The 17,215-nt window shown below is 38.5% G+C and overlaps 1 protein-coding gene across 5 annotated transcripts in view; it reads left to right on the forward strand.

The window, feature by feature from the left end:
* Positions 1-17,215, forward strand: part of ITGA8 (integrin subunit alpha 8) — a 189,226-nt gene that overhangs the window by 126,497 nt on the left and 45,514 nt on the right. For 3 of the 5 annotated variants that reach the window (XM_032622802.1, XM_032622803.1, XM_032622804.1), the window contains exons 23-25: positions 3,468-3,548; positions 12,810-12,915; positions 15,181-15,339. In XM_032622802.1, coding sequence (XP_032478693.1) covers positions 3,468-3,548; positions 12,810-12,915; positions 15,181-15,339 — 346 coding nt within the window. Of the gene's footprint in view, positions 1-3,467; positions 3,549-12,809; positions 12,916-15,180; positions 15,340-16,238; positions 16,527-16,607; positions 17,014-17,215 lie in introns of those variants that run through there. The other 2 variants (XM_032622805.1, XM_032622806.1) reach the window with 2 other exon arrangements.

Raw genomic sequence — 17,215 nt, forward strand, 5'->3', positions numbered from 1 at the left:
AGACACTTCAGTAACCTGAAGTTTCTGTTTTTCACCATCATTGTCTGTAACACTGATCCTGCAGTAGCGTGAAGCTTTGCATCACTTCAGAAAAAGATACCTATCTCATAAAAGTTGCAGCCTTTAGACAGAAAGTCTGGTACAAGGATGCAAAGCAAATTCCTGATGTTTGCTTCTTACCCTTTATTGCAGTTTCGAATAACAGAATGGATGTAACTAGTAGCTGAATCAAGGAGCAAAGGACACTAAATCATGTTGTAAATGCCTCCCCCGAAACCATCCTGTATATCATCATTCAAATAATGAATTTAGAGAGGAAGTGCTGAATTTGATGGAAAATAGAAATGGTCGCATTTTAAACATCGCTCTTCATCTAAAATGGTCCATGATTATATTCCATCCTCAGACACTATAGAAACTCATGACTATTCTAACATTATCCTGAAAAATACAAAAATGCAGAAATGTAGAAAGAACTGGAGAGGCAACCGCAACATACTAAACATCAAATTCCCAAAACATAGAAGTTTTGAGAATACTTTTAATATTCAAATATAGTGGTGAGCATTTATCTGCATGCTTTGTTGGCAGGCTCCAAAGATGTACATAAGTGTTTAATGGATGGTTTGTATTCAGTTTAAATGTGCTTAAACCAAAAATAAATTAAACCAAATGCTCTCAAGTCTGAACTCAAGCTTTTGAGCACATTGACCACCGGTACCCACATTTAATATCCTTTTCCACAAATAGAACGCAGAAGAGAAAATTAATAAACTTAAAGTATTTTGTGTCACCAAATGTTTGCATTAACTGGTCTCTTCATGCCCCGGCTCTATGTGACATGTAAACATCTTCCTCCCTGCTTAGAGCTGGTCTCAGTTTGCGATTCCCATGTACAAACAGATCTTTGTGATCATCCTTGAAGCTGCTTCCTCAGTAATGGTGAAATGAACATTGTATTGTTTTGCTGACATTCCAGAGAAGGCAGAAAGCATAGAGGGAATGTTAGAAAATAGAAAATAGGAAACAATAAGGAGAAAGAAAATAGCATCGGAGTAATAAGTGAAAAACATGTTTATCCTTGGTACATGACATAAGCTATAGTCATGGAGAGGAAATTCATCATTTCTTGAGAAGAACTAGCACCCATAGTATAAATAGCTCAGCATCCAGGGCAGTGATGAATTGTTTGTTTGAATGGAGCAGTGGTATTAGTGAGGGAGGTTTCCTTCCAGGAAAGAGGTGAAAGATGCATCTAAGTTATATATCCAGCCTGGTGTCTTTTCTTACCAGGAGATTTTGCTGACACCACTGGTTGCAGTACCAAGTGCCCCGGCAAGCCTGTATGACAGAGGGTGATTTTAATGAGCCTTGGATTCTGCCACTGCTTTTGTGACTTTTCAGAACAGCCTCTATAAGCCTCGTATTAGACTCCTGTTCGAAGACAATTTTTTTTTTTTTTTTTTTTTTTTTTTTTTGCGGTATGCGGGCCTCTCACAGCCATGGCCTCTCCCGTTGCGGAGCACTGGCTCCGGACACGCAGGCTCAGCGGCCGTGGCTCACGGGCCCAGCCGCTCCGCGGCATGTGGGATCCTCCCGGACCGGGGCACGAACCCGTGTCCCCTGCATCGGCAGGCGGACTCTCAACCACCGCGCCACCAGGGAAGCCCCGAAGACAATTTTGATGCTTGACATCTATTTATATTTTCAGGATGTTGTCATGAAAATTGTACTATTTAAACCACTTGGAAGCAAAATGCAATAGAATTATAGGATAACTTAAATAAAACTTTTTTTCTATAATTCTAATTTCCACTGTTGCAAAGCAGTAGTGACCTAGAAACTAGAACAAGGTCTGGGTTAAAATGTGGAACAATCAGACTTGAGCTTCCAAACTAAAGAGTTCCCTGTAATGCACTTGGAACCATGAAGTCTGTAACGAGGGGAATTACTTAATGACTTCTTAGTAGTTAGTAAGTCAGGATCCTGCTTTTTAAAAAAAAAAAAAAAAAAAAAAACTTTTTAGTTGACTGATCCTCCCCAGATGTGATAATAATAAAGTGGCCTGGAAACTGGGGTTCAAACTTTGGCGAACAAGTCCCTCTAGGCTCACCACAAGCTTAGCAGTGATACCCCTTTGCAGGAAATGAGCCTGACATTTGCCTGTTTATGTCTTTTATGTGTGTTTGCCGTTTCAGTTGCCTTATCAGTATATACAATCGAACAGCACTTTTCAAAAGCATTGTGGGAACAATTCTGTCTCCTCCTGCTTTGAAAGCAGACCTTTATCATATCTTTTCCAGCTCCCACATTTGGAAAGCTTCAAAAGCTAGTCGGGACATGCCCCATTACCATCATCAGTGTGAGAGCTTGTCCATTGCATCTGCATGAGATTTGATGATGAGAAAAGAGGAGGCTTCCTCTTCTTAATGAGACCTGAATATAAACATGACCTGTTACTGGTGGTGTCATATCCCAGTCTGCTAAAAGCTGCGTTATCCTTTGGAATATTAGGGTGATTTCGATGACAGCCCAGTAAGACAATGCGTGCAAATGGCAGCTGCATCCAGAGCCCAGCTACTGGCCCAGCCTCTTGTCAAATGATGTTTTATTTTCCTTACAGCACTGGTTGCTGGCTTTTTTTAAAGTGAAATTTTATATCTAATTATATTCGAGAGAAAGAAACAGCAAACTTAAAAATAATTTTGCCACTGTTCAAAGAAATATTATTAAACATGCACCTTCTATCTTGAGGTGCCTGATGAACCTATATGTTATCTCCTAACTGTGTTAATCTCTTCCTGGGGTCTTACTTCTTCTCTCCACTGGCCATGCTTCTAATTCACTCCTCACTCCTCACCCCTCATCCTAGTCAGCCAGTGAGCATGCAGTAAAGTACACTTATTTTAATATTACTTAAGAAATAAACCATAAGGAAGGTAAGTTTGCTGCCAGAACAATGTATGGTATGATGCATTCTAGAGCCAACCACAAACACTTCTTCCATTATGCGCTGCTCTTGGATTATTCACGCCAGTTCTCCTTTTATTAGTATGGAAAATCAGGAGTTGACTGTGCTGTCCTTTCCCATTTGATGGGCAGTGAGCTTGATGCACAGAGAAGTTAAGGAATGTGTCCCTTGTAGAAGCTGGACGAGAACTCAGCTTACTGCCTTTTGGGCTTAGTCACTGCAGCAAAGACACGCTGGCTTCTCTAGAAATATGTTATGTTTTCAGATAAGATGTCTCCTCATGGAAAGTTATTACATTTCTTTTGCTCACAGAGGATCTTAGCATTTCCATTTACAAATGGTTACAATTTTGTAGAATGGATATACTTTTGTTTTCCAAATGATCATATTGGTAATGCATGTTGCTCCTCTGATATATAGGAGGTTTTTTATGATCGTCTCTGGTAGTAACACGTCTGAGAAAATAAATTTAAATCATATGTCAACTGTGTTTTAGTTCCAACAAGGACAACCCAGACAGCAATTTTGTGAGCCTGCAAATCAACATCACTGCTGTAGCTCAAGTAGAAATAAGAGGGTAAGTAATAAACAAGGCATTATAGTAATTATACTTTAATAACAGCTTTCTGTATAGGAGTTATGATAAAGTACTAGTAAAAACTATATGGAATTTTCCTACTGTAGTAGAGATCACAGTTCCCTTTGGTTATAAAGTTTCATTCTTTTCAACCCATCATTAGTTTTCCACTGGTAAGTAGAGTCAACCCTGTATGATAATGCTAAGCCTATCAAAACAGGAGATCACTTTATTCTCCAAACTGACAGTTCAGTAATCAAACTATAAAAAACTAGTGATAAGAAGCCAGATAAAATAGGCAACCATGTGATTGCCCAAAAGTCTCACTTCCCTCCGAAATTATTTTCACATAATGAAAATTCAGCCTCACCATACCGCATCTTGAGTTTAAGAAATGGCTAAGTCTTAGATGTGAGGTTTGATGGGCTCTACACTTTGTGTCTTTTTCCTTCTGTCCTATTCTTTGAAGAAGTTGCCAATAAGCAATCAATTGAGAGACAGGAAGAATGTGGTCAAGTAAAAGGCTTGGAATAAATACCATCTGGGAAATCTGTGCCGGGAGGGAAAAAAGAAATTGGAAATGGACTGCATGTAGTTCTTATCTTGCACCAAGTGTGGACTTCATGGATTTTATTCCAATTCTTGTTTCATCAGAACAGTTAAGGACTTGGCTACAAATGTCAACTGGTATTTTAGGCTGAATTGTCCCTGGGGCTCTAGAAATCCCAGTTCCCTTTCCATTTCTGTAGGTCCTGAGTCCTGGTGGTTCACACTCCTCCATGATGCCAGCTGTAGATTTCTGCACTCAGAGCCATTGTCATTGTGCATTGTCTTAACTGCTGCCCCGTGTGCTCAACGGTGGTGGGGTGGTGGGGTGGTGGGGTGGCCCCCCCCCCCCCGTATGCCATCCTGGCACCACTGAGTTTCCACCTAGTGGGCTAGGGAATAATAATAATGCCTAACATTGATGATCTCTTCATGTGCTACACCAGCATGTTAGCATCTCTTAATAAGTGCTCGCACCCTCGCTGTACAAGTGAGAAAATTGTGGTGCATGGAGTTGAAGGTTACACAGCTAGGAACTGGGGAGCTAGAATGTAAATACAGGCAACTTGTCTCCAGCTACATGTTTATAAACGATCATGCTCTACAGCCTATGAGACAGAGGCTTTTGAACCTTGTCTACACAAATTTTGTGTGTACTTCTGTGGTTTCTTTTCATGCAGATGAATGTTTTTGACATTCATTCACTTTAATGCCTGTGCCTATAGTTCATTTATTTGAATTGTGGACGAATATAACACTGTAAAGCTATAAAGTAACATGTATCTATTCTACTTTTGATGAATACCGGGGGTTGTATTTTTTCTTTTTTACAAGCTTTCTTATACTATCTCCTGCTACACACGTGGCAGAATGTCAGAAGGGTATTATGTGCTTAGAGGTGGAATTTCAGGATCAGGAAGTATACACTATTTAACTTTACTAAATAATACCAAACTGTTTTCCAAAATAGTTCTACCAAATTACAGCCCCACAAGAAGTGGATGAAGGTTTCCATTGCTCCACATTATTAACTAACTTTCAAAATGGTCTAGCCTTTCATTTTGAGCCAATCTGATGGATAGGAAATAATATCCAACTGAAGGTTTAATTGGCGGTTCCTTGATTCCTAAATGAGATTAAGCAGTTTTATGTGTTTGTTAATTTTTTATTCATCCTATTTGGGGAAATTTCTGCTCGTTCTTTTGCACCTATTTCTACTAAGTGACTTGAATTTTTCTTATTAGTTCATAAGAATCCTTTCATATTCTAGAGTTGAGACACTAATCCTTTATCAGTCACGCATATTGCAAATGTCTTTTCACAGGGTTTGGGTTTTGTTTGTAAGTCAAGTTTATTGAGGTATAAATTATATAAAGTAAAACGGATTGTTTTTTAGGTGTCCAGTTTGAAGAGTTATGACACCACAAGAACATTCACTACAAAACAGTTCCAAAACCCCAAATAGTTTCTTCACGTGCCTTGTAGTCAATCCTACCCTCACTCCCACGCTCTGGCAATCTTGATCTATTTTCTGTCGCTCTATTTCCAGAAAATCATATAAATGTACTTATACAGAATGTAACCTTTAGAATCTGGCTTCTTTCACTTAGCATAATGCATTTGAAAAAAATCCATGTTCTTACATGTATCAGTATTTTGCGTTTTGTTATTTTTTTTGTGTGTTTTTAATTGCTGAGAGGTATTCCAGTGTATGGACGTCCCATGCATAATTCATCCATTCACAAGTTGGTGAACAGTGGGTTATTTCCCGTTTGGGGCTATTAATAATAAGTCTGCTACAGGAATTCACACACAGGTCTTTGTTGGGACATTTGTTTTCACAAATGGAGTTACTGAGTCGTATGGCAAGCGTATGTTTAGCTTTATAAGAAACTGCTGAGCTCTTTTTCAAAGGGGCTGTACCATTTCCATTTTGCATTCCCACCAGCAAAGCATGGGATGCCAGCTGAGCAGTGTGGTTGCCAGCATGTGCTTGAGATTTGTTTATTTGTGTTTAGCCATTTTGGTAAGTGTGTCAGTGAGAAGTATCTCACTGAGGTTTTAATTAGCATTTTCTCATGACTAGTGATACTGAGCATCTTTTCACTGCTTATTTGCCATCCGTATCTCTTTTTTGGTAAAGTGTCTCTTAAAATTTTTATCCATTTATTACTGAGCTGTCAGTCCTATTATCGAGTTGTAAAAGTTCCTTACACATTCTGGATACAAAATCATTTATCAGATAAGTGTCCTGAAAATATTCTCTCCCAGTTTATGGTTTGGTTTGTTATTTTCTTAACAGTGATGTTCAAAGAGCAAACGTTTTTAATGTTGGTGAAATCCAACTTCTAAATATTTTATAGTTTGTGGTCTTTGTGTCCTGTCTAAATCTTTGCTTTATGGAGAGTCACAAGATTTTCTCCTATGTTTTCTTCTACAAGTTTCATAGTTTTACACTTTGGTCTATGATTAGTTTTAAGGTAATTTTTGTATCTGGTGTGAGGTAAGGGCCAAGGTTCATTTTTGCATGTGAATATCCACCTGTTTCTGTGCCATTTGTTCAAAAGACTATTCTATCCCCATTGAATTACTTGGCACCTTTGTTGAAATATCAGTTGTTCATCTGTGAGAGTCTATTTCTGTACCTCCTATTGTTTCATGGAGCTACGTGTATACATATACAGCAAGTCCTGAAATGCAGTCTGTATTCTGAGATCTTGGTAAACCCCCTTACCAATTTAGTAGCATTTTGTGTGATGATTTTCTACAAAATTATCATGTTATCTGCGAATAAAGACAGTTTTACTTCTTTCTTTCTAATCTGTATGCTCAAAAGTTTAACCAGCTACAAAGCTACGGGAACAGTCCCTGCAAGAGATCACTCTCACTTCTGACACAAACTACAGATTTGGGTGGTTCCCATCCACCCATAGGTTCAATAATTCACTTAGAAGGACACACCAAACTCTGAAAGCTATTATACTCATGGGTACAATTTATCACAGGGAGAAGATACAGATTACAATCAGCCAGGGGCAAAAGTGCATAAATTGGAGTCTGGGGAAGTACCAGACACAGGGCTCCCATTATTCTCTTCAGCAGAGGCAGGATGGATTACTTTCCTAGTATTGATGTGTAACAGTATGCTGCTACCAGGGAAGCTCACGCAAGCCTCAGTGTTCAGTTGTGGGTTTTGGGGGGGCGGGGGGTTTGGCGGGGGTGGAGGGTGCGTTCCATAACATAGGTATGATTGATTGATTGACCACTTAATTGATCTCAGTCTCCAGGATGACTGAGATGATGTGACCAAACACCCCATCCTGAATCACTCTGTTGGTCTTTCTGGTGTGAGCCACTCCCATCCCCCAAAACCAAAGATACTCCTTCCTCTCAAGCATAAAATTTTGAGAGCATAGAGGTTACCTCTCAGAAGCTAAGGGCAAAGGCCAGACCTCTTTGAAGGCAAGGTTAAACTGTTTACTGCCTAGTTTTGCCTTTTATTTCTTTTTCTTTTTCTTTCTTACTGCATAGACTACGACTGCCAGTGCGAGACTGAATAGAAGGGGTAAAAGTAAAAGGTAAAGCCTTGCCTCGTTGATAGACCCCAGCTTGATCTTAAGGAGAAAACATTCAGTCTTTTACCATTAAGTCTGATGTTAGCTGCAGCGTTTTTATAGATGCCTTTATTAAGTTGAGAATGTTCCCTTTTTCCTAGTTTTCTTAACAGTTTCTGACACGAATGTGTATTCAGTTTTGTCAAATGTGTTTTCTGTGTCTATGAAGAGGATTAAATGATTTCCCCTTTTTGCCCATTGAAGTGGCGACTCGGTTAATTTTTGTTTCTGAATTTTAAACCAAAATTGCATTCTGGGCAAGAAGCACACTTAGTCATGATGATTAGCCTTTTTATATATTGTGGGATTCAACTTCCTAAAATTCTGTTAGTGACTTTTGCATACATGATGGGAAACATTGATCTGTAGTTTTCTTTTCTTACAATTTTGTTCTCATTTTGGTGTCAGGAGGATTGCTAGCTCCTTAAAATTAGATGGAAGTATTCACCCATCTTCTCTATCTTCTGGAAGAGTTTGTGTAGAATTGGTATTATTTCTAACTTAAATATATGGTACAATTCACCAGTGAAGTCATCTGAGCCTGGAGTTTTGGGGGTTTTTTGGGGGGGGGGGATGCTTTTTGTTTTTGTAGGAAGGTTTTTAACAATTCCATTGCATTCTTAGATATAAAGCTATTCATATTATCTGTTTCTACTTGAATGGGGTTTGGTAGTCTGTCTTTCAAGGAATCATCTTTCAAGAATCATCTAAGTTGTTACATGTTTTGGCATAATTTTCTCTCAGTTTCCTTTTAACATCTGTAGGACCTCTAGTGGTTTCCCCTCATCATTCCTGATATTGGCAACTCATAACTTCTATTCCCTTTAATTTTCCTTAGTCAATCTGGCTAGTGTTCAGTGACCTTTTCAAAGAACCAGTTTTTGTTTCATTGATTTTTCTTTCCTTTTTATTTGTTTGTTTTGTTTTTGTTTTCTATTCCATTGGTTTCTACTTTTGTCATTATTATTTTTTTCCTTCTGTTCATTTTGGGTTGGATTTTCTCTTCTTATTCTAGTTCCTCTATGTAGAATTAGAGACTTTCTTCTTTTCTTACATAAGCATTTAGTGCTATAAATTTCCCTGTAATATTATTTTAGCAGCATAATGTTGGGTTTTCATTATAATAACTCAGCTCAAAATGTTTCCCAGTTTGCTTTGTAATTTCTTCTTTAACTCATGAGCTGACTCATAGGAAGTAACTTGTTTGATTTAGAGATATTTGGAGCTAATCTAGATGTTTCACTTTTGTGCATTTCTAATTTAATTCTGCTGTCCCTCGTGATGAGAAAAACACTATATAAAAAAATCAGAGAAGAAAATACAAGCATTATCTTTTTACCATCTTATTTTGATATCTTTTTAAAATTTACTATCTTATTTTTACTATCTTATTTTGATATCTTTTTAAAATTTACTATCTTATTTTTACTATCTTATTTTGATATCCTTTTAAAATTTACAACTAGTGTATATGAAATTTTGTCTCTTTCTTTAAGCTTATCTTATCTTGTTTTGCTTACCAAAATAAACTGAAACTGTTTCTTAATTCCAAAATAATTTTAGTCCAAGTCATCTAAGTGCTTAATTTAACTGTATTTATTCTCACATTTCCATTTTAAAAGATTAATATTTTTAATTATATTTCTGCCATCACTTATGACACCAGTGTTTCTAAGTAAAAAAGAAGGAAACTTTCTATTTGTTTTACCAATGATCAAAACAGGTAATTAAAATTGGTTTCTCATGTAGGTGCAGTTATTTTCATTGCTAGATTAATATCCAACAATTTTCCACAGTTTATTCTCTAAGATAAAGGGTTTTTTTTTTAACCATTTTGCAAAGTAAAGCTCTTTCCTCCAAGTACTCAGCAAAAATATTTGTTCCAATGTTTAATTCTTCAAGGAGAAAACAGCTAGTGTGTTGAAAATCCTCCATGTTCAGTCTTCAGGAAAATCTAATTTTCTTCTTGGCCAATAGTGTTTATTCCAACATATTTTATCTAATAATTCTTTTCTAAAATTTACTGTTGTTTTTATAATTTTAAAAATAAACTCAAATGGAGTTATTTCTTCGAATGGGGAAAAATAAAGTATTGCAAATTGTCCCATTTGTTTCAAAGCCAGGTAATGTCAACACTGTCTTTAAGCAGATTTACACGTCATTTGTTGGTACAAAGGATTAATTTAGCATACACCTGCAGAGAAGTAAATTTGGTTATAAGAGGCAGCACACATAGTATTGATCTCACAAACAGTAATAAAATTGTGTCCTTGATAAACAACAAGGTCCTACTGTATAGCACACAGAACTATATTCAATATAAACTGTAATGGAAAAGAGTATGAAAAAGTATATATATATACACACACACATATATGTGTAACTGAGTCACTTTGCTGTGCACCAGAAACTAACACAACATTGTAAATCAACTATACTTCAATAAAAAAAATTCTTAACAAAATAAAAATAAAATTGTATCCTTGGCAAAATAATCAGGACTGAGTAGGTTTGTGTTAAGAAAGACTGCGATCATGGATAACCATGATTTACATAGATACTGTCTATAGCAGGTACAGCCAACCTACACATTATTGTTCCATACAATAATTGATAGTCTTTGCTATTTGGGACTAACAGGGATTGGAAATGGGATTATGAAAATAGGGCTCACACCACACAACCAAATCATTAGATTTGAACTCCCTGATAACATACAGACTTTAACTTGTAAAAAACCGAATTCCTTGCTTCCCCTTAAATCCCCTCCTCATGTCCAGTGTTACCACTGAGTACCCCAGCCTTATTACTCGAGGGTCTCCGTGGAATAACGCTCTGTCTAAGAATGTGAAGACCATTCGGTACGGGTTGTTAGGTTACTACACTGGCTGTACCTCTTAGGCTAATTAGTTGTTTCACATCTCTTTTTTTCTTTCTCACTTGCTATCTCTTTCTAATAACTTTGAAGACAATAAACGTGTCACTTATATAGTTGGGAATCTTTAGGGAGCCATTCTTTGTCTGTGGTTTCCCCAGATTTGAAAAGGTCTTAGAGGATATATAACTGGTTTTTATGAACCATACTTTTGAATTTTTCCCATGCCCTGTGATAGACTGTGTATTTCTTTATAGATTTCTATTTGATTTTGCTACACAAATGGCCAGGAGGTTTTTTTTAAGTTGTGTTTACTAAAACCACTGCAACCTAATGGCCCCCACAGAGCACTGTAAGTCGGAAATAGAGCGAATGGCGCTTAGTAAACTGAGCCCTCGTCTTCACGTGCAACCAACCCCCTACATTTTTTGGTCATCAGTTTTATTTTCATGTATAAAATGAGGAAGTTTGAGCAAATTGTCTCCACAGTACCTGCCAAGGTCTAAATTTATGACTCTCTGGTCCTAGGAAATTTATGACCAGTGCTACAGGTTGATGACCATAGGAATAAACATTTTCAGAGAAAATGGGCTCAGCTTCTATTCTGTATTTTTTTTCTTCTCTATACCAAAATAAATAAAGTTTCCCTAGAGCCTCACAATGGATGTAGAGCATGGAACCAACTCTCTGGCTAAATCTGAGAGCAAAGGAAAGCTTTGGGTGGTGAGGTTGTCAAGATCCTTTGGGAAGGGAAGCCCAAGCTCTCTGGGCACCCCTCTGATGAAATCACCCTGCCATCTTCTCTTCTCCTCACCCGTCCCCTATGGACCGATCCAAACTTGGTTTAATCAATCAAGTCAGAAAGGGGAGCGTGGCATAATCACAAACTGATCTACAAGTAGAAAACGGTAAAGCATCAGTCCAGAAGGCCGTGCTCTGCGCTTTTTAGTTACTAGTGGTACGTGAAGGATGAATGCAAAGGGCTTTACAATTTAGAACATTTCTGTGGTTGTCAGTTTAAAAAATGGACGTCTCCCATCCACCCCAAGGGAGAATGAGAGCCAAATTGACTTTGACCAAAGCATTTGACATGTTTTCCAATCATTTGTAGTGTACAACCCAGGGTTTTATCAAAATTTTCCAGATGAGGAGATAGAGACACACAGAAATTAAATTATTTGCCCTAGGGTCAGAATTTAAACCCAATGCATTTTGCTTTCTGCTTTAGAAAGACATTAGCCAAAGATAACATTTCAAGTTGCTCAAGGCTGTGCTAATTACTGGGTACTCTTAAAAGGGCAGTTAAGACTTCGGATTCCAGAGATGTTTTCTGCTGAAGTTAGCTGAAGGTCTGAGAATTCTTTTAAAGATACCTTTTACTAAAAACTGCTAGAAAGCATTGTTGGGGGGAAGTGTCCTTTTTAAGATTCTATAACAATAACAATTTAGTTTGCCATCAATTTTTAATATGGAATGATGCCACGTGCTCCCTTTCTAGGGGTAAGTAGCAGGCAAAAATACCTATGTAACAAGTTAATATCCTACTTACATGATTCTACCATGTAACTCTCACATTCTCTCACTCTGTCTCACGCTTCCAGTTATCTATAAAATAACTCTAGAACTTGATCAGGCTTTATTTTGGCTCTGGGCCTGGCCTTGTGAGAGGTATGCCTGCGTTCACGGAAAGCCAGAGAAATCTAAGAAGGAGAAATATACAAGTGGCCACTTTTCCACCCTGAAGTATGTAACTAGAAACGGTATTTCGGCACGACTGGACATTTCACACACCACACAGAAGTTTAGATTTTTATCCACAAAAATGTCCCATTTCTTGATATGGCATAAAGCATGGATTATAGATCCTGTGCACACACACACTTACACAGGATCTGTAGATAGATGTATGTATTCACGCATGTATATGTGAAATTATCCATCTCAGCTCAGGCATGCTCTCTGCTCTGCCCCCTAGTGCCCAAGAGAGGAGATGCTACAAAATAGTCAATCTCTGAGCTAGAGACCAGTTAATTAAGAGATGTTTCAGACCCTTACCTATTAGTGAGTTTGCTGAACAAAACTTTCACTACTTTTTTCCTCGCGGGAAATATCTATTCAAATAAGTTGACAGTCACTCTTTGCCGCCGCTGTTAATGTACTCCACACAAGTGAAGCGTTCTTTACCTGTGCCAACACCAGCCACTGACGTCACATTCCATGTTTCAGGGTATCCCACCCTCCGCAGATCGTTCTGCCCATTCGTAACTGGGAACCGGAAGAGAAGCCCCGCAAGGAGGAGGGAGTTGGACCACTGGTGGAACATATTTATGAGGTAGCCGTTGTCTCTGTTGAAATTGCGTTCAGGGTTTGTTCTTATGCTCTTTAGTAATAATAAAAGACACCAGTCTGAGGTCAGAGCTGTTCATATCCTGCCTAGATTTGTCCTCATTTGCTCCCTAGACTTTCACTTCTTCCTACATTTTCAGCTATTTTTAAAACCCACCCACCTCTTAAACTAAAGGGTCACCAACCAGAAGTTATCAGACAGAGAAAACTGTATGGATTATTCACAATTGTACCCCCCAAAATGCATGTATAATGCGGGTGGATGGTAGAATGGGTAAGAATAATTTCACTGTTCATTTGACTAACCCCAATCAGACATGTATCTTATTCTGAGATTTAAAACAGTCCACTGATTTTCCAGAAGCAAACCACGAGCTCCTGATAAAGCTCCGATGATCTGATCCCACTTCAAGTGGTTAAATTGTTTATAGGGAAGAGCTTTGTGAACACATTATATGAAACATTTAAAGTTTTTTTTTTTTTTTTTTTTTTTTTTTTTGCGGTACGCGGGCCTCTGACTGTTGTGGCTTCTCCCGTTGCGGAGCACAGGCTCCGGACGCGCAGGCTCAGCGGCCATGGCTCACGGGCCCAGCCGCTCTGCGGCATGTGGGATCTTCCCGGACCGGGGCACAAACCTGTGTCCCCTGCTTCCGCAGGCGGACTCTCAACCACTGCGCCACCAGGGAAGCCCACATTTAAAGTTTTTTATAGTTAGAAACCAAGATATAGTAAAGGGTTAGTTTAATAGTGGTTCTTTTTTTTTTTTCTTTAAACAAAGTAAATGCTATCAGTGGAGAACAGTTTTTCCTGTTCAACTTCAAGGGGCCAGGAATGGAAATCTGGTGAAAATGATGTTACAAGCCATTTTCTGTTTGAGCTTCCTTCTTGGTCAATGCTCCCTATCCCTTTCTTGTGTCATGCATGCCGCTGACCCAATAATTCTGTGACTTTCATCTCAAGCTACAAGGGACATGAATAGCATTCTCTAAGGATAACAATAAAGCCATTTCAAAACTGATGAGCTGTTTACATATATGGGGAAGAAGCATCAGCTCCTGTGCTGTGTCAACATGAAAGCCTGCCATCTGCCCAACCTGTGGTCCAGAATCAGAAGCCCTGTCCAAAGCTGGCTCAAAGCTTTGGCTTAAGCTCTCTTGACAACAAAAGGATAACACAGTCCCCAAGGCCATTCAGATCAAGAACCTAGCTGGAAGAAAAAGTATTGTCAAATAATTTATTAAACCTTGTGTGCACTAGTTTCTCCTTAAGAATGGTGAAATTTTAAAGTCTGAAAACGTTCAAACTCAATCATTCTCAGGGCAGCCCTGTTTCTAATCTGAGCAAAATGGATCATAAAATTTTAGGGTAATAACCAGTAGTGCCAAAAGTAATCGTTGAACATTTCTTACAGGCTAATCTCTTGTCTCAAAATATACTTTTATCACAGGATGCCATGTTGCTTTGATAATATGAATTAAACAAGCCACCTAATAAGCGAAACCAATAATAAATTGTTTTATGGATCATTACAGTTGTCAGAACTGTGGGAAAAAAAGACGAAAGGTCCCAGCTAACTTTGAAGTGAAGTTCTGAAAACCACAGTAAATTTAAATCCACTTAATGTTTTGTGTCCTGCAAGGATAGGATTCTTGTGTTCGAAATGTTCATCTCCTTATGCACTGTGGCCTTTCTTTCCTTGAGACTCGTTGATTAAAACAGAAGGAGCTCAGCTTTGAAATGCACACTTGAAGTGAACTGTGGTGAGTCCGGACCATCTCTGGTATTTGATGGATAGCCATTTTTCCAGAGGGTGAGAGAAAGTGCATCGCATATGGTTGCAATTGACAAATCAGTAGTCAGGAAAGGGGCAGGTTTCGATGTAAAGAAAGAATAACCAGGTTTAGAAAGCAGATAATTAAAATGGCATTCCTAGCACTGTGATTCGATGAATGTAAATGTAAGGTAAACTGCACGATTATCAGACATGGTGAATCTGGTCTTTGCAAAGGAACTCTACCCTTAGAGCTTCACAGATTGAATCGTCTTCTCTCAGCATCAGCTCATCTTTTGCTTTCAGAGCTCCTCTTGCTTATAGAGACTCTGTCTTCCTGTTTTCGTGGTCAAAGTCTGTATTTTGGCGTTGACTTAAAGCCAAATAAATGCTTCTTTAGAAGAGGTCCAGAGTCTACGGAGCTTGGTTTCATCTCGCTGCCTTGTGCTAACCGGTCCATGACGTGTTCCTTGCTGGCAGCTGCACAATACCGGACCAAGCACCATCAGTGATGCCCTTCTGGAGGTGGGCTGGCCCTTCTCTGCCCGGGATGAATTTCTCCTCTACATTTTGCATATTCAAACTCTGGGACCTCTGCGATGTCAAACAAATCCTGCTATCAACCCACAGGATATAAAGGTAAGAAAGCCTTGTCTAACCAGCAGCTTGGCTCCATTTTTCATGGTAAGGAGAAAATACAAACAGTGGCTTACTAAAAATAAAAAGCAAAGTAATTATGTTACTTCAGTGATAATGGATCAGACCTTTGCTTCTACTGTTACAGGTAAAATACCAGATCGAACTTAAAATATCACTCCTAGAAAACTTCAGTTTCTCCTGGTTTTATTGCTCATGGTAATCTGTCATTCATTTAGCCTCTTTCGATATTACCTCTTACATATGGTTTGACTAGCAGCATGACTAAACCCAAATCAGAAATAGACCCCATGTCATGTTTTGGAGAATTTGTACAAAATGCTATTTATAAAGTCTTTTTCGGTACATTGCCGAAAAGCATAAGGATCTTTGCCAAAATGGGCTTTTCCAGATGTTGCCAACAGCAAGTAGTGAAATGCGATAATTTGCCAAAGGCCATCTTAATGCCCTGAGAACCCCCAGCTTATAGAGGCGTCTAGGTCAGGGCTTCTCAAACTCTAAGCGCATCCGAATCACCTGGAGGTCTCTGTAAGACACAGGGTCTGGAGGGGGTCTGAGATTCCGCCTCTCTGCAGACCCCCAACCCGATCACCATCTGCTGGTTTGTGAGTCACACTTGCACTACCCAGGACCTCAAGCATCCACAGAGCTGATTCTGTCCAGATTAAAACCCAAATATGGCTTTGGGTTCCTTCTGGGAAGGAAAGAAATTAATGAGTGTAAGCCCTTGAAAATGTCACATTTGAATGGAAAAAAAAAAAATCCCTCGTTAATGAGATGTCCTCAAAAGAGAACTTCATTAACACTCTCTAGTACTGGCAGGGACACGATGAGCAGAGGGCGGGCTTTGGGAAATACTAATTCAATCATCCGGAACGCAGGTCCGCCTCTGTTCTCAACCAGTGGCACTGGGGCGCTGACATTACGAAAGGATTTCTTCTTCAACCCAACGTGCCTTTTATTCAAAGAGAGGAAGATTGAAAGGAGGTCCAGTATTCACGGATTTGTGGGGCAACCAGCCTCATTCTTCATGGGGAACTAATAAATAAGGCCACTTGTATTCCACAAAATTATTTAAAATACTTCCTCCTTGGCATCCTTCCCCCGCCCCACCCCATTTCCTCTCTCTTTGTTCTTCACTGAGATAATTTTAACATCTTCAAGGACAGTAGCTTATTAGAAAATAGTATCTTTAAATGTTAATAGATAACATCTAAGTAATGAAAACGTTCACATCTCTTGTTCTGCAGTTACCTGAGACCCTGTTTCAGTCACGAGATTCTTGGAGCACATGGTTATGCAGAAGGTTTCTGACTCTCTTTGAGTTTAATGCTTAGTGTGTATCTGACACTATTTCTATATATTTGTATATATTATGTAACTTGGTGCAGTGTGTTGGTGGTGAGTTACTTTTTTCTTTGTTGCAATTTAACAAACGTTTACACTGGCTGTAATGGTACCAACAGATAACTAGCCTTAAACATTGGCAGATTCGTGCAAACTGGGTGGGAGTATGTCCCCATTACCTGCATTCCCTGCTAGCCAGTTATTTCTTAAAGTATAGACTTTGATTAAAAATCTTTCTGAGGCTAGTACTTTTTAAAATGCAACTCAGTTATGCTTATTTTATAAAACTCCATCTGTAGAAACTGAATATAAGATTTGATTACAATAGAAAGTAAGGGCGTGCTAAAATAACTAAGTATAACAAGTTGTGAATTCTTGAAATTCTGAATTCATGGAAAACTTGAAAGGTTACTACTTTCAGGTTCTCAAAGTACTTTTACCTGTATTTAACAAGTATGACCCAAAGAGTCTAAATGAGCTTTTATCAATAAATAGATTTTAAAACTTGATA

The sequence above is a fragment of the Phocoena sinus genome, chromosome 2 (genome assembly GCF_008692025.1).
Source record: "Phocoena sinus isolate mPhoSin1 chromosome 2, mPhoSin1.pri, whole genome shotgun sequence".
Lineage (NCBI taxonomy): Eukaryota > Metazoa > Chordata > Mammalia > Artiodactyla > Phocoenidae > Phocoena > Phocoena sinus.